The following is a 19,710-nucleotide window of genomic DNA, read 5'->3' as shown; positions in this document are numbered from 1 at the left end:
CCCCTCCTGCCATGTGCGATCCTACAACCCATCCCCCTCAACGCATGTCCGTTCCCCTCCACTACACCATTCATGCATTATCACACCATCCTCTGTCATATTACAAGGAAACAATATGCGAGAATAACCTGTTTTTAAGACAATGGGACAATGAGATGACGATTACCGAAACCGGACAAACTGCACAAAATGAGACGATGCATCGACTTCAAAAGAAGTACAAACAGGCCTGTATGGAATACTTTACCAGATTATTGGAGAGGGGGAAAGCATAGTGAGATAGAGTTGTAAAGAAAGATCCTCTTTCTTGTTCGCTGAAAGCAAATTGGAGGTTTCGCAGGTCCTGATGGTAGAAAGGAAGAGGAAATTTCAGTCTTTCTGATTCCTTCCATTGTTTAATACTCTTTTGTATCAGGAATACAGTACACGAGGTGTGATTAAAAAAAAGGTTTGGTGAATGTGAGAATAAAATCATTTTATTAAACATTAAACACTGAAATCATTAATCCCCTCCAAAACACACAAACACACACACACACACACACACACACACACACACACACACACACACACACACACACACCACTGTTGGAAACATTTCTGGAAGCCCTCTTTGTTAATCGCCTTCAGGAGGTCTGTCATGTTAGATCTGATGTCTGATAATATCAAATTGCTTCCCTTTCATCGTTTGTTTCAATTTGGGGAACAGCCAGAAGTCGCACGGTGCCAATTCGGGCGAATAAGGCAGCGCATGACAGGAATGCTTTTTGCCACTAAAAATTGTTGGATAGAGAGCGACATGTGGCAGGGCACGTTGTCCTGATGGAGGAGCCACACAGTTTTCCACTTTTGTGGTCTTTTTTCATCCGGCAGCCTCTCACAAACGTTTCACAACTTCCACATGGAAAGGCGCATTAACAGGAGCACCTTTGGGAATAAATTCTGAACGAACCATTCCTTCCATGTCGAAGAATGCAATCAGCATGACCTTCACTCGCGATCTTGAATAACACGCGTTTTTCATTCTCGGTGACGTGGGTGTCTTCCACCGTGAGCTCTGCTCTATCATTTCCGGGTCGTACCCATAAACCCATGACTCATCACCCGTTATTGCCTGGAGTAAGAATGTTGGGTCCGAAAAACGCATCGATCAAATAAGTTGGATGAAATGAAGACACTATGTTCTTTTTGGTCATCTGAGGATGTGCGGAACGAACTTTGCGCCAACGTGTCTCATGTTCAAATTGTCTGTCAGCATGGCCTGAACGGAACCAAATGAAAGACCCGGTCTCTTCCTCGATGTCTCGAGTGGTTAAACGTTGGTTTTCATGGACGACAGTCCTGACTCGAGCGATGTTGTCATCGGTTCGCGCTGCTGATGGACGACCACTTCTTTCCTGATCTTCCAGCAACTCTTTTCCTTCCTGAAACCTTTGAAAACACTTGAAAACGGTCTTCTTTGTCCCCGCTTCATCTGCGTTGACCATTATGAGCATTGCATGCATTTCTAGAGCCGTCTTGCCAAGTTTAAAACAAAATTACATGTTTGCACATTGCTCAAACTTCGACATTCTCGACAAAAGTGACAGACGCCACAAACACGTGCTCACACAAAGCAATTCCACGGCGCAACAAAATTACATCCTTCACCATTCTCATATCCGCTTTCCTGAACAACCAAGCCCGGTCCCTCATCCTCATTCCTCCTCAACTCCAAAGGGTGAGATACCTCTCCGAATGACTGAAATACAACAGCAATAAACTGCACTAACAATGGAATCCCGATTGGTTACAGCTCCAAACCTTTACCAATGAGAAGATGCTTAGTGCAACACGTAAGAGTTAAAGAGCAGATTGAGGGTAAAAAACAAAAACAAATAAGCTAGCGACACGAGTATGCTCTGTACCTTACAGGTGATATCGAGCCGGCATGTTCCATCCGCTCGCCCCCCAGGTGCTTTGTCTACACGGCTGATGGTGCACAGGGGCACATCAAGGATGACGAGGGGCAACTGTCGGGGAAGCAAGCACATCAAAATGAATACGAGAAGAAAATCACAGAGTGTGTCGATAAACATTTCATTATGTCCATTATCTCATCACCGAATCAGGTCATGAATGCACATCACAGGTTAATGGACAAGTCAACGGCATCTTAATATTTATCTTGATCTTAAAAAGTGCCTTTACATCTTAACTCATCTTGTAGGATTCCAAAGAAGAAGAAAAAAATCATTTTCCACCAATTACAAAGTCTTATGTATTATCACTCTCGACAGACCTGTCTGTACAAAATATAGAGCTTCACATCATCAACCAAGGAGTCCAAGTTTCCAAAATCACAAACACACTTCGATCTCGATCAATCATATTTAGTCATCTGGTCAATGTGTTTGAGGGTATGCAAAAACAAACATGTCTATCTGCATTCAAAGAGATGTGTGTGTGTGTGTGTGTGTGTGTGTGTGTGTGTGTGTGTGTGTGTGTGTGTGTGTGTGTGTGTGTGTGTGTGTGTGTGTGTGTGTGTGTGTGTGTGTGTGTGTGTGTGTGTGTGTGTGTGTGTGTGTGTGTGTGTGTGTGTGTGTGTGTGTGTTGGTGTAGGAGATGGCCAAAAAAAATCTTCGTCAAACTTTCAAAGGTTCATCGATGAGTGCTGGGGAGTGTTTTAGGCAAAAACAATTTTTTGAAAACAAGCTCGAATGACCTCGGATCCTCGTCCTCTTAATGATGACGTCATAAAAACGAATATGACGTCATTGTGATGTATCAGGTTTGCGATAAATCCTGAAAACAAAATTCAAACAGCTTGCCTAGTTTCGGAGATAATGGTAGAGGCGATTTCCATTTGCGGCGATATTCGACATCAACTTTTTTTCTAGGAAGAATTTCCAAAATCGGAGATGGTTACTGCCTGCGCGTGGGCTTTCTGCATATACGTGGCAAGTTTCATGAAGATCCGATGAAAACTCTAGGTTGTGAAACAAAAAAATGTCAAAAATAGGAATGACGTCATAGTGATGCATCATATGTGCGGTAATTCATCTCTGCTAATGCCCTGTTCGATTCCCATGAACAGAATTCAAAAAGCTTGCCTAGTTTCGGAGATAATTTTTAGGCGATTTCCATTAGCGGAGACATTTTGACGTCATAACTTTTTTTCCAGGAAGAATTTTCAAAATCGGAGATGGTTACTGTCTGCGCAGGGTATTTTTACATATATACGCCAAGTTTCAGGAAGTTTCGATGAAAACTGTAGGCTGTGAAACAAAAAAGTCCACAAGAACAACAACGTGAGTAAGACTTAGAGATCCTCCACGAGGATCTAAAAAAAAAGAAAAGTTTGACCGATACCAAACGATGGGCCGGCCCAGAGCTACAGTCTCTTGTGGGTCCACAGATTTGTGTTGGGATTGTGGCTCAAGTTGGGATGCAGGCATCAACATTATACACCAGCTGAAGTACCTGGCGTTTCTCAAGGAAAGTCAATGAAATACTCGAATAATTAAATTTGTGTCGATAACAAATCACGACAACCTCAACATCGGTTCGTCACAAAACACATTACTTGATCACTCCCGGGGAAAACCCAGCCAGTTAATTAGCAACAAACCCACTTGAGGCCTAAACACAGAGGTGTTATAATAAACGTGTGTAAAGCAATCTTTTTAATAACAGGTGCAAGTAGAAATAATATAGTAATAATTAAATTTGTGCTGACACTACATTACTACAACCTCAATATACGACTTTCACAATACTGTACATATTACTCGATCGCTCCCAGGAGAAAAAAACAAAAACAAAACTCAGGCAGTGGAAAGCACAAGACCCAGTCAAGGCCTGAAGGCCAATTAACTTTTTAAAATCTGGGCTAAAAAAAATTTTGCTCCAAACATAGCCCTCGACCTTCCTCTGGATGAAAGAGCAGGCCATGCAAAATTTGGTCATACTGGTTCCTGCAGGGTCCAAATGCATAAACGAAAAAACAAACTTTCATCTTTAGATATTATATAGCAGAGTACCCACACACCCTCTGGGTGGGATGAGTTTGCGCAGAACTTGCTAAAAAAAAAAAAAAGAAGTATAGTCTGTGTTTTGCAAGAAGATTATTGATGTTTATGTGGTGTGCACTTAAAAAGGTTGTACATGATCCAACTTAAGGGTACGTTCCAATAGTAGTTAGTGTCGAAGGGGGTAAAAGGGTCTAAAAAGGTCCAAGAGTTCTAAAGCTCCAAGCTATATAATCTGTCTGCAGGGTGTAAGGGATCCAAAGGGTGTAAAGGGATTTAAGTGGTGTAAAGGTCTGAAGGTTTTTGGGATCTAAAGGGTATAAAACTTCTAAAGCGTGAAGGGCTCTAAAGGTGTCGAAAGTATCTTAAAAGTGAAAAGGGTCTTCAAGGGTCTATGTACTCTAAAGGTCTAAGGGGTCTTAACAGTCTGAAGGATCGAAAGGTTTCAAAGGTATATTCCAATAGTATTTAATTAATCGACGTACGTGTGGAGGTGTTGAACTGATGTTCAAACAGTACGTAATTAATAGACATATAGTCACACGGCTTCAGGGACGGATGGACTCTGAAGGGTCTTCAGGATCTTGAAGGGTCTCAGGGCTCTTATGGGTCTTTGAGGTCTTTAAAGGCCGAGATTGTGGATGAAAATGTCCCGAGGACAATCCCCGGGTCAGACTTGGTCTGTGTGCTCAATGTGGTGGTTGTCGGCCCAGCGGTCTTTGCAAAAAAGGCAAAGATACAGACAGACGACAAATTTTATATGTTGGATGTATTTGGGTTACATGCTGATGCAAAATGAGTTTGTCTCATGAGAATTACCTTGTGGCTATCACATATAAAGATGAAAAAGAGCAATCAGAGATTGCACACCCTTGCAAGGATTTGTTTTGTGCGGCAAATAAATGGAAGGATGCACTCAGTGAAAGGTCGAAATGGTCTAGTTGTAAATGTGAAAGGTATGAAAAGTTGTAAAGGTCAAATGGTCTGAATGTTGAAAGGTGGTAAGGTCGAAAGGTCTGAAAACGTCCAAAAGGGCCGAAATGGTCTAATCTCTAAAGAGTGTAATTTAAGGTCTAAAGGGTGGGAAATGTCTTAAGGGGTCCAAAAGGTCTTAAAATGTCTAAAGGTCAAAGGCGTCTACAGGGTATGAAAAGGTCTGAAAGGTGTGAAGGTCTAAATGTCTAAAGGGTAGAAATGAGTCGAAGGGTCTTCAGGGTCCTAAATGGTCGAAGAGGATCTAAAGGGTCGAAGAGGATATAAGGATCTAACAGTAATCAGAATGTATTCTATCGCAGCCGAAGTGTTCCATCTCATCACTCCACCTTCTCCAATCTTCAACTGCCCTCTGCCCCCTCTCTTATTACTCCCCACTGTTCCTCATCCCATCACCACAGAGACTTTTCTCCTCCTCATCCAGCTTTCTCCCCAAGCTTTTCTGCAATCCCCACACTCTCTCAACAACTCTCCTTACCTCTCCCCCCTCCTCCCTCATCCTACCCTTCCACTGCACTGCACCCAAAGCCTCCTCCCCTCCCTCTTCCTTAACAGTGCGGACCTCAAACATCCGGGGCCTTCGCTCAAACCTTACAGATATTTCCATACAGGTTGCCACTGACAAAACAGACAACATCTGCTTCACAGAAACTTTCCTCCCTCAAGACGTCTCTGACTCCCAAGTATCTCTCTCCTCCGGTATAAAGGACATGAGCCTCGTCCTGGTGGAGGAGTTGCCCTCTTCATCAAAGACTCTATTCCTCACTCTTCATGCACTGCCATCACTCCCCCACAACCCCAGGAATACCTCTGGCGACAGCTTCCCCTCCACTCCCACCTCATGTTTATGCATGTTGTACCGTCCACCAAACAATGATGACTCAATTTACATCTCGATGGACCAACTTCTATCCTCTCATGTGAACTATTCCTCATATGTGGGGACTTCAATTGCCATAAGGCCAGTTGGCTGGGTGGGGGTACCTCCATCACCTGCTGTGGCACTTCAGCAAAAGACTTCCACAACCCAGTGGGACTGACTCAATCAGTCAACTACCCGACACAGATCTCAACCAACGGTACTCCATCTCTTCTGGATCTGATTTTGACTAATTTCCCTGAAAATATCTCCTCTTCTTCCTCCACTCCAATCGGTTCATCTGACCACATGCTTGTCAAAGTGGACATCTCTCTGGCTGTTATTAGAGAACCACCTCAGCGCCGTCAAGTCTGGAATTTCACTCAGGCCGACTGGCAGGGTCTTCAAGCAGCCATCAAGCTTCTAGATGGATTCCATAACCTTGCTGGTCTCCCATTTCTACTTTCTCTGACATAAACTCGTTCTAGATATTATTTCAAAGAAATTTGCTCTCTCATGCACAGATTTATCCCATCTCCTCTTCAATTGTCCATCCCTTCCTTCTGCCCATGGTACACTGAAGCTTGTGGTGAGGCAGTTGTCCGAAAACAACTTCTTTCCTTCGCCTCATGGAAGGCTAATCCAACTGAAGACAATCTCAGTTCCTTCCATAAAGCTCGGAAAAAGTGTCTACCCTGAGGAGAGCCAGGAAACAACATATTTCTAATCTCAAGTCTGAACTCTCAAACATGTCTCCCTCCTCCAAATCCTGGTGGTGTCTAGCTAAGTCTAGTTTTGGTGTATGTTCCCCTCTCTCCCCAACCCTCGCCCCCCCTCCCTTACCTCAAATGGCTGCACAGCTGGCACTGCACGTGAAAAGGCTGAATGCCTAAACTCAGTGTTTGCTTCTAAATCTTGTGTCCCAAAAACATCACTTTCTGTACCAAACTTACCCAGTCATACCCAGCTGTCTCGGGACTCTGTGTCCTTTTCTTCTGACAAAGTGGAGAGCTTGCTGTCAAACCTCGACTCAGATTCGGCAACCGGACGAGACGGCATCAGCCCACGTGTCCTAAAAAACCTGCTCTGCTGCTCTTGCTCACCCTCTGTTGATTCTGTTCAACCTCTCGTTTGCTCAAGGTCATCCACCATCTGCTTGAAAATCATCAAATATTACCACTATACAAAAAAGGCACAAGAAAAGATAACTGCAATGACAGACTTGTCAGCCTTCTCCCAATCATCAGCAAGGTTATGGAATCCATCCTCACCCCAGACATCAAACCCTTCCTCTTCTCCAATGGCTCGATTTCCAATCATCAATTTGGTTTCAGACCATGTCACTCTACCCTGGATATGCTGCTTCTGTTTTCCCACCAATGGATGGAGGTCCTCAATGCCAGACACGAGATCAGAGCCATCTCCCAAAACATATCGCTTGCTTTCAACACGGTCTGGCACCCTGCCCTGCTCACCAAACTCTCTTCCGATGGTGTCCAAAGCCATCTCTACTCATGACTCGCAGGCTTCCTCTCCTGTCACAGCAAACATGTGGCCCTCAATGGAGTTCTCTAATCCCCTCTTCCTGTCCAGGCTGGAGTTCCTCAAGGCAGTGTTCTTGGCCCTGTTCTTTTTCTGGTTTTCATCAATGATCTCTCTGACTGAAAAATCCTCTTTATCCCTTTGCTGATGACTCCATCCTCTACAGTACCATCTGTCACCCCTCAGATTGGCAAGCAGTAGCCTCTTCACTCTCTGCAGATCTGGATAAAATCATAAGCTGGTCCAACACGTGGAGCATGTCTTTCAATCCTGACAAATCTCACGCTCTCACCATGTCTGTCCGAAAGGACCATCTGATAACCTTCCCCTGTCCTCCCCCATCCACTTTCTCAACAATCCTCTTGAAGAAGTACTTTCATTCAAGCTTCTGGGTATCACTATCTGCCATGCTCATTCCTGGAAAAGCCACATCTCCAAGCTGGCCTCCAAACCCATTCGCCGACTGGGCATCCTCCGTCATACAATGTCCTTCCTTGGCACACCTGAGCTCCTGACCACATACAAAGCTTTCGTCTGCAGCCTAATGGAGTACTGCTCTCTCCTTTGGGCTGGTGCTCCAGCCTCTCACCTTCCTCGGCTTCAAGCTGTGGAAATCAAGGCATTTAGGATCATTGCTAACTCCCGCGGTGAGGCTGAGTCTTTGGGTCTCTCACTGTCCCACCGTAGGCAGGTCAGTGGTCTTTCTGTCTTCTACCGTCTCCTCTCCGGTCTCGCCCTCCCCCCCCACCCTTGCTCTGTCCGAGATATGTCCCTCCCATATATTTCCACAGGGCTCAAGGTCCACGAGCAACCCCCTTCTGGTAAAACTACCAAAATCAAAAATCACCGCTCACCTTCACCCATTCATTCCTCTTTTTCCCCACATTTGGAATAAACTCCCACACTATCTTCAATCACACTTTTCCCTTGAGGTCTTCAACAGCTGTTCATGACCACCTTTGACCTTCCCCCATCCAAAACCATGATCTTTTCTACCCCCACGAATCCACCCCAAACCCACCTCCTTCAAATTCCCTGCTTTCTTTCCTGAAAGTCCCTGTAGCGTCCATCTGTGTACCCCACCCCCATCCCTCTCCCTTCCACAGATCTAATGTCCCTGTTCCCCAATGTTTTTTCCTTCCCTCTCCCGCCCCTCTTGTCTCCTGATCCCGTTGTTGTACGTTAAGTGTGTTAGCTCTCATATGAGGCTTGACACTGTACAGAAAAAAAAAAAAGAAAGAAAGAGGATCCAAAGGGTCGTGTGTCGAGGCTCGTATAAGACCTCAATGGATCTGAAGGGTATAAGGGGGTCTATAGGGTCAAAAGAGTCTTTTGGTTCCTCAGGGTCTTCATGAGTTCTGGGGTTGTAATGGGTCTGGAAGGTTTGAGGGGTCTTCAAGGGTCTCATGTAATTCATACACATACTCACGTTCTGTGTGGACAAACAGACAAACAAGAAAAAGACGTTGCGCAGATACAAAATCCACCCCTCTCCAAAGGTTGCCATGGATACATCAAATTGTCCATTTCATGAAGATTCAAATTGACAATCTTCATCAAAGCTCAGGTCAATCGGATGAAAATTGATTCTTTTTCAGATTGAAATTGATGACTTTAGAAGTTTGATCTTGAGTTGACCTTTGACCTTTTGATCTCAAAAATAGTTGGTTTCCCAATTCAGTGACGCAATATGCAAACCTTGTTCAAATTTCAAGTCAATCGGATGAAAAATGACGATTTTAGAAATTAAACCTCAAGATAGCCTTTGACCTTTGACCTCAAAATCGATAGACTTCTCAGTTGAGACTACCTCTACAACTCGGTGAAGTTTCATGACGGTCGGTTTAGAGTTGTGACCTGCAGCGATTGACAGAATAACAAAATCGACTGACCTATATACTTGAAAAATCTTCGATTTTGCAACTAACAAACAGACAAGAAGGCATCAGGCGGGTAGGTATGACAGGTATTAGTCCAGGAGCAAGGACCTGAAAAAAATGAAATCGTTCAACACTCCCTACAGAAAAGATTTGACTTAACAGAGTGGTAGAATAGACCCTATAGAACACCTCCAGGTAGTATGTGGTTTCAAATTGTGGTATCATTAAAATTATACAGGCCATTATACATACCAAGGGTACTTACCAAGAGGGTCACTGTGGACTTGCAAAATTTAGGGGAGGGGTAACGTAAACGTGAATATCTTTGTCTAGACTCAACCAATTTTCAATATTGAGGTACAATTGGCTTCGTATTATAATTCTCTTTCAGAATATGTACAGAAATGTCGATATTCATTCAACTGTACAACCACAAGAGGTAAAAATCACAAACAAATCAAATATTATGACCTTTTTTTATATTTTAGAGCATACTGAGTTGTCAAGTCAAACTTTTCTGTAGTGGGTGTTGAACAATTGAATTTTTCACAGGTTCATGCTGCTGGACTAAAAAAATGCTGTGTTAATCTATTTTTTTTATGAAATTCTTATGGACTCGATAATTACAAAAATAAAGTTTTAAAATGTCATGTTAATCATGATGGTAAAAGAGGCTGTGGGTTAACATAGTTGCTTTTCTGTGTCATTCCAGATTGAACATCTGAAAGATTCCTACTAGCCAACTGAAGCAATGGCCAGTTCAGAGAGTCGGGCAGTAGTGCAACTTTTACCTGTAAAGAGACAGAAGTTGACTAACTTTCACAAGTGCATAATTTGTCAGATGGACTCAAACGAGACACTGAGGAAAGCCTGAGATACCTCCATACAGACACTTGTTGCAGCACTGGAACTCCAACGAGATGAAGTATACGAACGTTTAAAATCAGATTTTGACAGTTTGGCAACCGCGGATGTTAAATGGCACTCAAATTGCTACGAAAAATGGACAAGCAAAGAAAACCTGCATTACATGCAGAGGAGAAGATCTGCATTCTCACCGACACCAGCAGAAGAATCTAAGATTGGCACACAATCTGAAACAAGTTTGACGGAGACCTCCAGGGTATCCAGGTCCCAGTCAACGTCCACTGACTGGACTATGTGCCTCTTCTGCAAGAAGAAAACAGTGAAGCTAACTGATGAGAAAGTTATCACTCAGCGCTGACCGTGAACTCTTTGGCCACCTTCTGATCACAGGAAAGTCAAGGGACATCAATCTGAGAGAACTCCTCAGCTACGAGTTATCAACAGTGCCATTATCCCTGGCCCATTACGATGGCAGCTTGAGGAAGACCAACAAGAGCGTACTCATTGCTGAGTTAGACAAGAAGGTAGATGTCCATCCAAAACTGCCACAAGTCACAACCAGCCAGATGTCGACGGCCCACATCGTCGATGCAATGGCGCTGGTACAGATGAAAAAGTCCGCTGGTGCTGCAAACTTCGGTGAAATGGCATTCAAGTATTACAGCCTGGTGACTGCCCCTCTACGTCGGAATGGTTGTCAGCAGGTTGATGTTGTCTTCGACCGGTACTCCAGCCTCTCAATCAAAGCTGGGGAGCGAGAGAAACGAGGAACATCTGCAGCCTTAGAGGTGGCAATCCAAGAGCCAGCCACTCCTATTCCAAAGCAGTGGATCAAATACATTGGAAATGTAGAAAACAAAGTCAACTTGTGTGCCTTCTTGGCAGACACATTGTGCCACATGGGGGTAGACACTCTGCTTGATGGTCAACACCTAGTCATCGGTGGTGGTTTCAAGAACCCGCAGAAGTCTGTGCTAGTCATCAGAGGGCACTGCGAAGAACTGGTTCCCCTCAAGTCAGATCATGAAGAGGCAAACACACGAATATTGCTACATGCAAAACATGCCTCTCATTATCACAATAGGATTGTGATTCAATCACCTGACACAGATGTGGCTGTCCTCTGCACCACACACTACAGAAAACACCAGTGTTGGGAGCTGTGGTTTCGGACTGGAATCAAGGATAAAGCTCGGTATATTCCTATCCACAGCTTGGCACACAAACTAGGACCTGAGCTGTGTAATGCTTTACTCGGCTTCCACGCACTCACTGGGTGCGATTCAAACAGTGCACTCTCAGGACTCGGCAAGAAAAAGGGTTTCAATGTCTTACTTGACAGTAAAGAGCATCAGACCAGTCTGGGACAGCTTGGAGAAGAACCCGAGCTCGGCAACAGCACTTCAGAAGCATGCGGAGCCTTCATATGTGCAATGTACTCAACAACCAAGGGGGCTGGGAGGAAAGTGAACAATGTGAGATACTGGCAGTTCTGTCAAAAGGGACAAAGAAATGAAAATCTCCCCCCTACATTCGACAGCTTACAGCAACATATGAAGCGAGGAAATTACCAGGCCTATGTATGGAAGAGAGCATTGGAGCCTACACAGAGCCTTCCACCAGCAGCTGGACATGGCTGGAAAATTCAGGATGGTGCCCTGCAGCCTGTGCTCATGACCAAAGATCCAGCACCACGGGGTCTTCCGGAGCTGACTGTCTGTCACTGCAAGAAGTCTCTATGTCGCCGAGCCGACTGCACATGCAGAACCAACCACATGCCATGCACAGAAGCATGTGCATGTATGGCCGAAGAAACTTGTGAAAATCCAAGAACAATCTTTGAATCCAATGGTGAAGAAGACGCTGACTAAAAGTTACAACAGATGACATATTCACGCTTCCATGGCGAATGTGATTCCTTGTTTCCAGACACAAATATTACAAACCGCTCTGAAGAATGTGCTTCCGTGCAACCATGCACAACTATTATGATTCGCTCTCATAATGTGCTTCTGTGTTGTTAGGAACAGCTCCCAGTGTCGACCATGATAACTATTATCATCCACTATGATGAATGAGTAGCTTCCGTCCTGCCAGAGACAACTATTATACTCGGCTTTCACTAATGTACTTCCGTGTTGCCAAAGACAACTATTATGCTCGGCTCTGATGTATGTGCTTCCGTGTTGCTATACACTAGTAAAAGACGAACGCTAAAAATAACAGTTGCAGTTTTCTTCATGCGTGCCTCTGTATGTATATGTATATGAATTTCTGCAGAACAATACTTTCTTAAGCGTTTGATTTCCAAAATGTATACGTACCAGTAGTAATTGAGAAACACCGTTCACCTTCATACGAGAACACAATTTAAAATGTCAGAAAGTTTGAATTGGTGTGATATTTTAGCTTTGGTGATGCCATGGCAAAGGCCATTTTCAAATAACTGTACATACTCTGATTGAGAATTATAATAGGAAGCCAATGATACCTCAATATTGAAAAATGGTTGTCTCACCAAAGATATTCACATTTACATTACCCCTCCCCCTAAATTTTGCTGGACCACAGTGACCCTCTTGGTAAGTACCCTTGGTATGTATAATGGCCTGTAGAATTTTAATGACACCACAACTTGAAACCACATACTACCTGGAGGTGTTCTATAGGGTCTATTCTACCACCTTGTCAAGTCAAACCTTTTCTGTAGGGGGTGTGAACGAATTTCCTTATTTGGCCTCATTTGAGAAATGGCTGCTGGACTATATGACGAAAATCATGCAAATGACGTCACAGTCACCTTGACGTCACTAGTCAAAAAAAAAATATCGACAGCCTCACCTTTGTCCTTAGGAATCCTCTGGTAAAGTTTGACAAAGACAGCTTAAAGCGTTCGCGAGTTATCGCACTCACAAACAAACGCACAAACAAACGAGACAGAACGATATGTGATGATAATTTTCAATTTTCGTCATAAGTTTAGACTAACCAATACAGACAAACAAACAAACGCCATACCCTCTCCTCTGGTGAGGATAACAAATATATAATCTAGCTGGTGCACACATAAACTTGGGGAAGTGGTGTAGACAAGACTAGTCTGACCCTGGCCAGATATTACCAGTGCACACTTGGTGGTTGACTATTGCATTCCAAATTAACTTGTTGTGGACACAATAACAACCTGCTGATAGATCCTCAAATGATCTAGGCCTCGGCAAGAAAGACTAGACTTGTGGAGATAAAAATTGCAAACAAAGTAGAGCACTTACGTCTTGGCTTTTAAAGAAGAGTTTGTAGTTTGTGATCGCTAAAGTTCCTCTCACAGCTCCTGCCACCGGACACAGGTATATCACTTCTTTCTCTGTTGGTAGAATGTCAAGACAAAAAGAGTAGAATCAAGGAGGTTTCATTCACAAGGTCAAAAACCCTCAAAACTTGTTACCGTACATTGCAACTAAATCATTGATTCAACGCCTCCAAGATTCGGAAGACTAGTCGACTTAGCTTCGATAAATAGCTTTGCCGTTGCCGCACAACACGCAAAGCAAAGAGCTGTTGCGTCGTTAATGTGATGCAAAGTGGCAAGCAGAGGGTCTTAATCGGTAATCCCAAACGGATCCCTGAGGAAGTAGTGCATTTTCATGAGTTCCGAGTATGACAAGGCTTTGTTGTAGATTATGAATGAATTGAGGTCCATTTTGGAGGAGTTTCCACTATCACAAACTATGTTGAAATTAGTCATGCTTCCCGACGGTAGAGTGACTGTGATGGTATCAGAACTTATCGGAGTCGAAGACGCGGTGCCTCTGAACAACTCGATTGACCCATATTGTCCACAACTCTCGCTTGATGGTCAGCTGGTTTTGGTTAGCTACAACAAGCCTCCCTTCGTTCACCCTCCCATAGTCGACATATACCGCCCCGTCACTATGTGGAATATGCACCCCGAATCTATTGGTTCCGTTATCCCATTGAAATTGTGATTGCGGTTTGATGGTTTTCGTGTGCAGGGCTAGGAAAATGGTGGTGGTGTTACCTGCAGGCCTGACCCGACTCCCAATGTCGAAATTACTCGAGCTTAAACAATCTGTCACACCATCAAAGCTGATATAGAACCCTTTAAAAGTGTCATAGAAAAACTGGGGGGTTGTCAACCCCTGTCCGAACACTTTGTTGTTGAAGGGGTCCGTTATGTCAACCACCACTTTCGTTTGGGTTAACGCGACGAAGGGGAGTTCCGCGGAGATAAAGAGCACAGAATCATCCTCCAATGGAGGTCAGTACTAACCAATGATGCTTTCACTGCGTGAAGAGTTCTTTGTGACTGCTCGAGGGTTGTGCCGATGCCTGAGAGGGATGAGTTGTGTTCTACTGGGTTCCTCCATACAAGAGACCCGCTCCCTTGGGTCGTCCGCATCTGACCGACAGTGCAGTGTGTGTCGGTGGTAACTGAACCATGCCAATAGTCAGGTTACTCACTGTAAATTTGTTCAACCCCGGCAACCACACACAGTTGTCAGATGAGGCGAGCTGATTCGTACTGTCGCCGGCCCAGTCAGTGACTGCGTTCACCGCACTGGGGACCGTTGCGCCGCTCCGACTGCACACGGTCTGGTCGTCTTGAGCCAACCCAACCGCTGAGAGGGTAAGGCCGGATGTTGGGGCTAGCTTAATTTCAACCTGGTTGCTGGCGACATCCAGGCATTTATCCGTCTGGACACCAAAAATGAAGCCAGAGGTCAAGAACCCCGCATCTGTGAGGTCCCCGTTATTAGTTTGTTTGACCAGGTTGTCGGTAGTTCCAATCGAGACCTTGGAGGCCTTCTGAGCCAGCTGCGCTTTAGTGGCAAGAGTGCTGGAATCTTCCCCGAATCAGGACCCGTGCCTGATTCTGCTTGCGGAGGATCTTGCGGTTCATGATGATCTCTTTGATTAGTGCACGCCTATCTTCACTTGACTTATTCGCTGAACAATTGACAAACATCTCTTATAGCTGTATGCACATATAGCATGTAGCAGTGTCTAAATAAACTTCCGCAGTACGTAGAAGTCAGCAAACCCACGACAGTACTTTCCAACGAAGGGTTTCTCGCGCAGGTTGAGGGTCGTGAAAGCAAAACTATACCGTTCGGACACCACCTTGTGAAAGAAGTCTTGGAACTCAGGCTAGTACATGTCTGCTGAGCAGTACTCGTCGTAGATGGTGTGAAGGCTGTTATTATGCAACCAATCAAAGAGGCACAGGTGACAGCTTGCGCCATATCACAGGTGGCAACCCGCCCTTATGGGCGTTGGTAATCGTGAAGCTCTGGGCAAGAGAGAGGGCATGGCAGTTTTTATGCCGCCCTCGGCAGAATATGCAGCCCACATTCTTCTGCTTCTCAAGCATGAAGTCGTCCATGACCAGGAGCGAGGAAATACCATCGAGCTCGTCGGGCCTAGGGATGTCTTCGACAACATGGATGAAGTTCACGGGGTCCTCCTCGCAAGACACCTCTGAGTTCCGTTTCAAAGGGCTGCACACATGGCCACCAAGGTGGGGATGAAGGCGAAGATTGTGTTCGGGGGTCAAAATAATCAAATTGTTGGTTGAAAATGCACGCCTCAGTACAGTATTGCGATTTCGTAATAATGATACCGCCAGAAGAAAAATGGTCTTTGCTACATAGGGTTGCGTGCGTGGCTCACGGAGAGAGTGTCCACGAGCTCACGCACTTGGGCTATGTCACCGACGGGTATCTCGAGCATTGGAGAGATAGAAACCATGCGTTAACTTTGTTTATGGCCAAGAGCCGGCCAAAAAAATACCACATTTTGGCAAGGATTACCCCCTTATGCAGACGTCTCTGGACCATTTGTATCGGTTTATTAACTCCTTCGGGAACAATTAAAGCAAGTGGTAGCTGTGGCAATGGTACATGTCGTCCTTCTACATACTCAATGGAGGAATTGTGCTGGTTGCCAGCGGTTGTTCAGGGCTAAACAATGAAGTAACCAGAAAAATGGTGTGCCTTCAAGTGCAGCGGTACCCGCGTGGCTTTGTTCGTGAGGGCCTACCCAGTTGATTCCTTTCACGCAATGAAAGGAGGAAACAAGTCATCTAGTAGGTCCACAAATAGGCCATCAGCCGTAACTTGTATCGTGCAGTTTCGTCCCACCTATCGGGGGGGGGGGGGGGATAGATAAATCCTGTACAGAATTATTCTTTATGATGAATACATTCTCAATCCACAAGATCTCCACTCAAAATCCTGCAGTTATTGCGTATTTCCATCATGAAAAATCGCCCTTTTGTTCCACCCGCTCAGCTGTTTGTTCTTGGAACCAGTGCTAATTGATGGTCACGTGACTATTGAACAGTGAGCGTATTTCCCGAAAGAAATTAATTATTCAAGATGGCTGCACCCGTGAAGCAGTGTGTTTTATAACATTTTCGTTGTTTTCATCGTCAAAATGTTCGGTTTTGAACCTTGCAAGTGCATAATTCATCAGCCAAATGTAGAAAATAACGGTGCCCTGCAGTTTTCGGTGGGAAAAATGTTTCGAGCCATGTTGCCCTGGTTCTTTTCCTCTGACCGGGTAAATTATGCCAGGTATCTCCCTGTCTAGTGTATTGAGATGGTGGATCTTCAGAGGACACACCCTGCATGTCACCAGGAAATGCTCATCACGGGGCAGTGGACCGTACAGCGTCAATATCGCCACCCATTCTCATAAATTGCTTGTGATCAGGCAATAGAACAAACGTGTAATCACGACTCGAAGACCAGTGGAGGAGTGACTGGGATAACCCTCAAACCAGGTGCCATACAGAGATGGATACTGGCGCAGCCCGAGCATGCTGCAATTGCAAGGCAATGTGAGGTTATGGTGGGTATGTCGCCTGACTGCACCAAGAGGAAGAGGTCTTACGAGTTGCAAGTGAGGAAAAATGATCAGGATGTCCAGTCAATTATCACTACGATTGGGAGTATGATCAACCCATTCAAAGTTGAGTCTGATCAACTGGTTTGTTTAAGCTCTGGGGTTATAGGTAATGACCGTGTCAAACATGATCTCCTGTCTGCTTAGCAGACTGGTGAGGAATCTCTGAGCCGATATATTAACGACTATTTGACTGTGGGAGATGAAAGTCTGGACGTAGTGGATGGATTGGGTGAGCAAACTGCACCCCACCGGAAGATGAAGCCTCATCCTGATATGTTCTCTCCACTGACCCCATACTTCTCAAAACTGAGAACCTTCGCCGATCAAAGCATCTCAAAATCTTCCAAAACAACCAGTGGTCAAGAAGTCATTGTGAAAAATGAGAAATGTATTCTCGCGACTTCTTGCCGTCAGTCAGTCTCAGAGAATCAATCTCCGTGACATTCTGACTCATTCCCTGGCACCCGTCTCATGACCTCTTGCCAGTGCTGATGGGTCCTTGGCAAAAAATGTTAAGTCAAAGCTCCTGACAATGGTTGAGGAAAAGTGCATCGACTACCTGAAGAGTGGCATCCCTGACCACGCAGTGATCATTGTTGATACGGGTCCCCTGATTCGGTCCATTAAGCCTATCTCAGCTACTTTTGGAGGGCTGGCTGATGCCATTTTCTCTGCCTTAACAAAATTTGCCAAGAACACGAATTGTGCTCCCCTAGATTTTGTTGTCGATCGATACCCTGATATAAACGTTAAAAAAAATGAAGAAAGGGATCGGAGAGTGGTCAGTGGCAGCCAGACCATAAATATTTATGTTAAAGACTAAAAACACCGAAGCAATGGTCAAAATTCATGTCAAGCGGTCAGAATAAAGAATCACTTGATGCTTTCCTCATGTCGGTATTGAAGGACATCAACTTGCATGCCTACTTCGATAGGGACGTTGATGTGTACATTACACATGGAGAGTACTGTCACGTTCCGAGGAGTAGTAATGCCATCACAACCATTTGCTCTGTTGATGAGTTGTCATGTGACCACGAGGAAGCAGACACGCGGCTTCTTCTCCACGCGCAATACGCTAGTGCAACATTTGAAGATGTTGTAATCATGAGCTGCGACTCAGATGTGGGCATAATTTCCCTTTGTCTTCAACAAAATCTGTCCTGCAATACATTCTTCATGACTGGCAATGAGGTGTTCGAGACCACGCATTATGGATTTGCAGAAGATGACCTGTTGTCTTGGAGCTGATGTATGCAAGGCACTAATAGGTTTACACGCATTCATGGGATGCGATTCCACCAGCGCTTTCTATGGAAAAGGCAAGCAGAAAGCGTTCACTATTACGTTTGATCGTGATGACTACACATGGTCTTTCATTGAACTGGGACGAGGTTTCGATCAAGATGAAGTTTGCCTCAAATCCCTGGAATCCCTCGTATGTCATCTTTACAGGTAGCCAAAACTAGATGACATCAATGAGGCACGATACAAAATGCATTGCGTCTCCTCAAAATCTGGTCAAAGCCTTCCACCAACCAAGGATGCATTACATATGCATACCTTGAGGGCTAATTACCAAGCGGCAATCCATAGGCAATCCTTTGTGCAGTCTCTTGGTGCCCCTTCACCTGTTGGCCATGGGTGGGAGATTGTTGATGGGAAATTAGTCATAAAGTGGATGACCATCAATCCGGCCCCAGACATTCTTTTGAAAGTCACACAATGTACTTGCAAAGTATCGAAGTGCTCAAGTTCGAGATGTTCATGCAAAAAGGCAAAAGTGCCATGTTCAGATTTGTGTAAATGTTCAGACTGTGACAATGTCAGCCATGCAACCGATCTTCGTGATGATTGCGATGATGGTGATAATGATGATGGCGATATAAATTGTAATGATGACCAGGAGGATTATTATGAGGATGAAGGATACGAAATGTTAACGTAGTTTAGCGTTGTGTAATTGATGTTTGTTGGCTGCAGATAACACCATGTTCACATGCCATTGTCTAATGGTACCGAGTGAGTGCATCGGGATTCCTTCTTACCGATAATAAAAGTTTTTATATCGGTTTTAATCTGTATTAATTTCTCTTATGTGTTTTTTCTGTTGTACTACCATTGCGTATTTCCTAATTTTGAGCGCACGTGATGTCAAAGGCAATTATTGAACAAAAATGTTTGTCCACAATATACCAGAAAAATGATCCATTTTAACGAATTTCGCCATTTTTGGAAGACCCCCCCAGACAAAAACAGATGCAGCAGCCTTCAGAACTCTCCATAATGCATTCACAATAATGATAACAAGTCTAGGCAGTTTGGTGCGTGTGCGCATTTCAGAACAGTAGATATCGACGTCCAAACTTGGTTCTCAAACACGTCAAACCGACCCATTTTAATGAATTTCGCCATTTTTGGAAGACCCCCCCAAGAAGAAACTAGATGAAGCAGCCTTCAGAACTCTGTAATGCGTTCACAATACAGATGACAACTACTCTAGGCAGTTTGGAGTACGTGCGCATTTCAGATCATTAGATATCAACTTCCAAAGATATTTCCCAGACACTTCAAACCGACACATTTTAATGAAAATCGCCACGTTTGGAAGATCCCCTAGAAGAAACCA

At 44.5% G+C, this 19,710-nt stretch overlaps 1 protein-coding gene across 2 annotated transcripts in view; it reads right to left on the bottom strand.

Moving 5' to 3' along the window:
• Positions 1 to 19,710, bottom strand: part of MTMR2 (myotubularin related protein 2) — a 68,270-nt gene that overhangs the window by 29,164 nt on the left and 19,396 nt on the right. Inside the window, exons 2-5 of one of the 2 annotated variants that reach the window (XM_085886696.1) lie at positions 16,212 to 16,312; positions 13,424 to 13,515; positions 1,908 to 2,012; positions 248 to 343 (exon numbers count right to left, since the gene is read on the bottom strand). In XM_085886696.1, the coding sequence (XP_085742822.1) occupies positions 248 to 343; positions 1,908 to 2,012; positions 13,424 to 13,515; positions 16,212 to 16,254 (336 nt within the window). In that variant the 5' untranslated portion in view covers positions 16,255 to 16,312. The remainder of the gene's footprint in view (positions 1 to 247; positions 344 to 1,907; positions 2,013 to 13,423; positions 13,516 to 16,211; positions 16,313 to 19,710) is intronic. The other variant, XM_085886695.1, reaches the window with a different exon arrangement.

The sequence above is a fragment of the Eptatretus burgeri genome, chromosome 6, assembly GCF_056783735.1.
Source record: "Eptatretus burgeri isolate ZD-2024b chromosome 6, Ebu_testis_v1, whole genome shotgun sequence".
Classification (NCBI taxonomy): Eukaryota; Metazoa; Chordata; class Myxini; order Myxiniformes; family Myxinidae; genus Eptatretus; species Eptatretus burgeri.
This window is presented reverse-complemented; position numbering and strand designations above follow the sequence as displayed.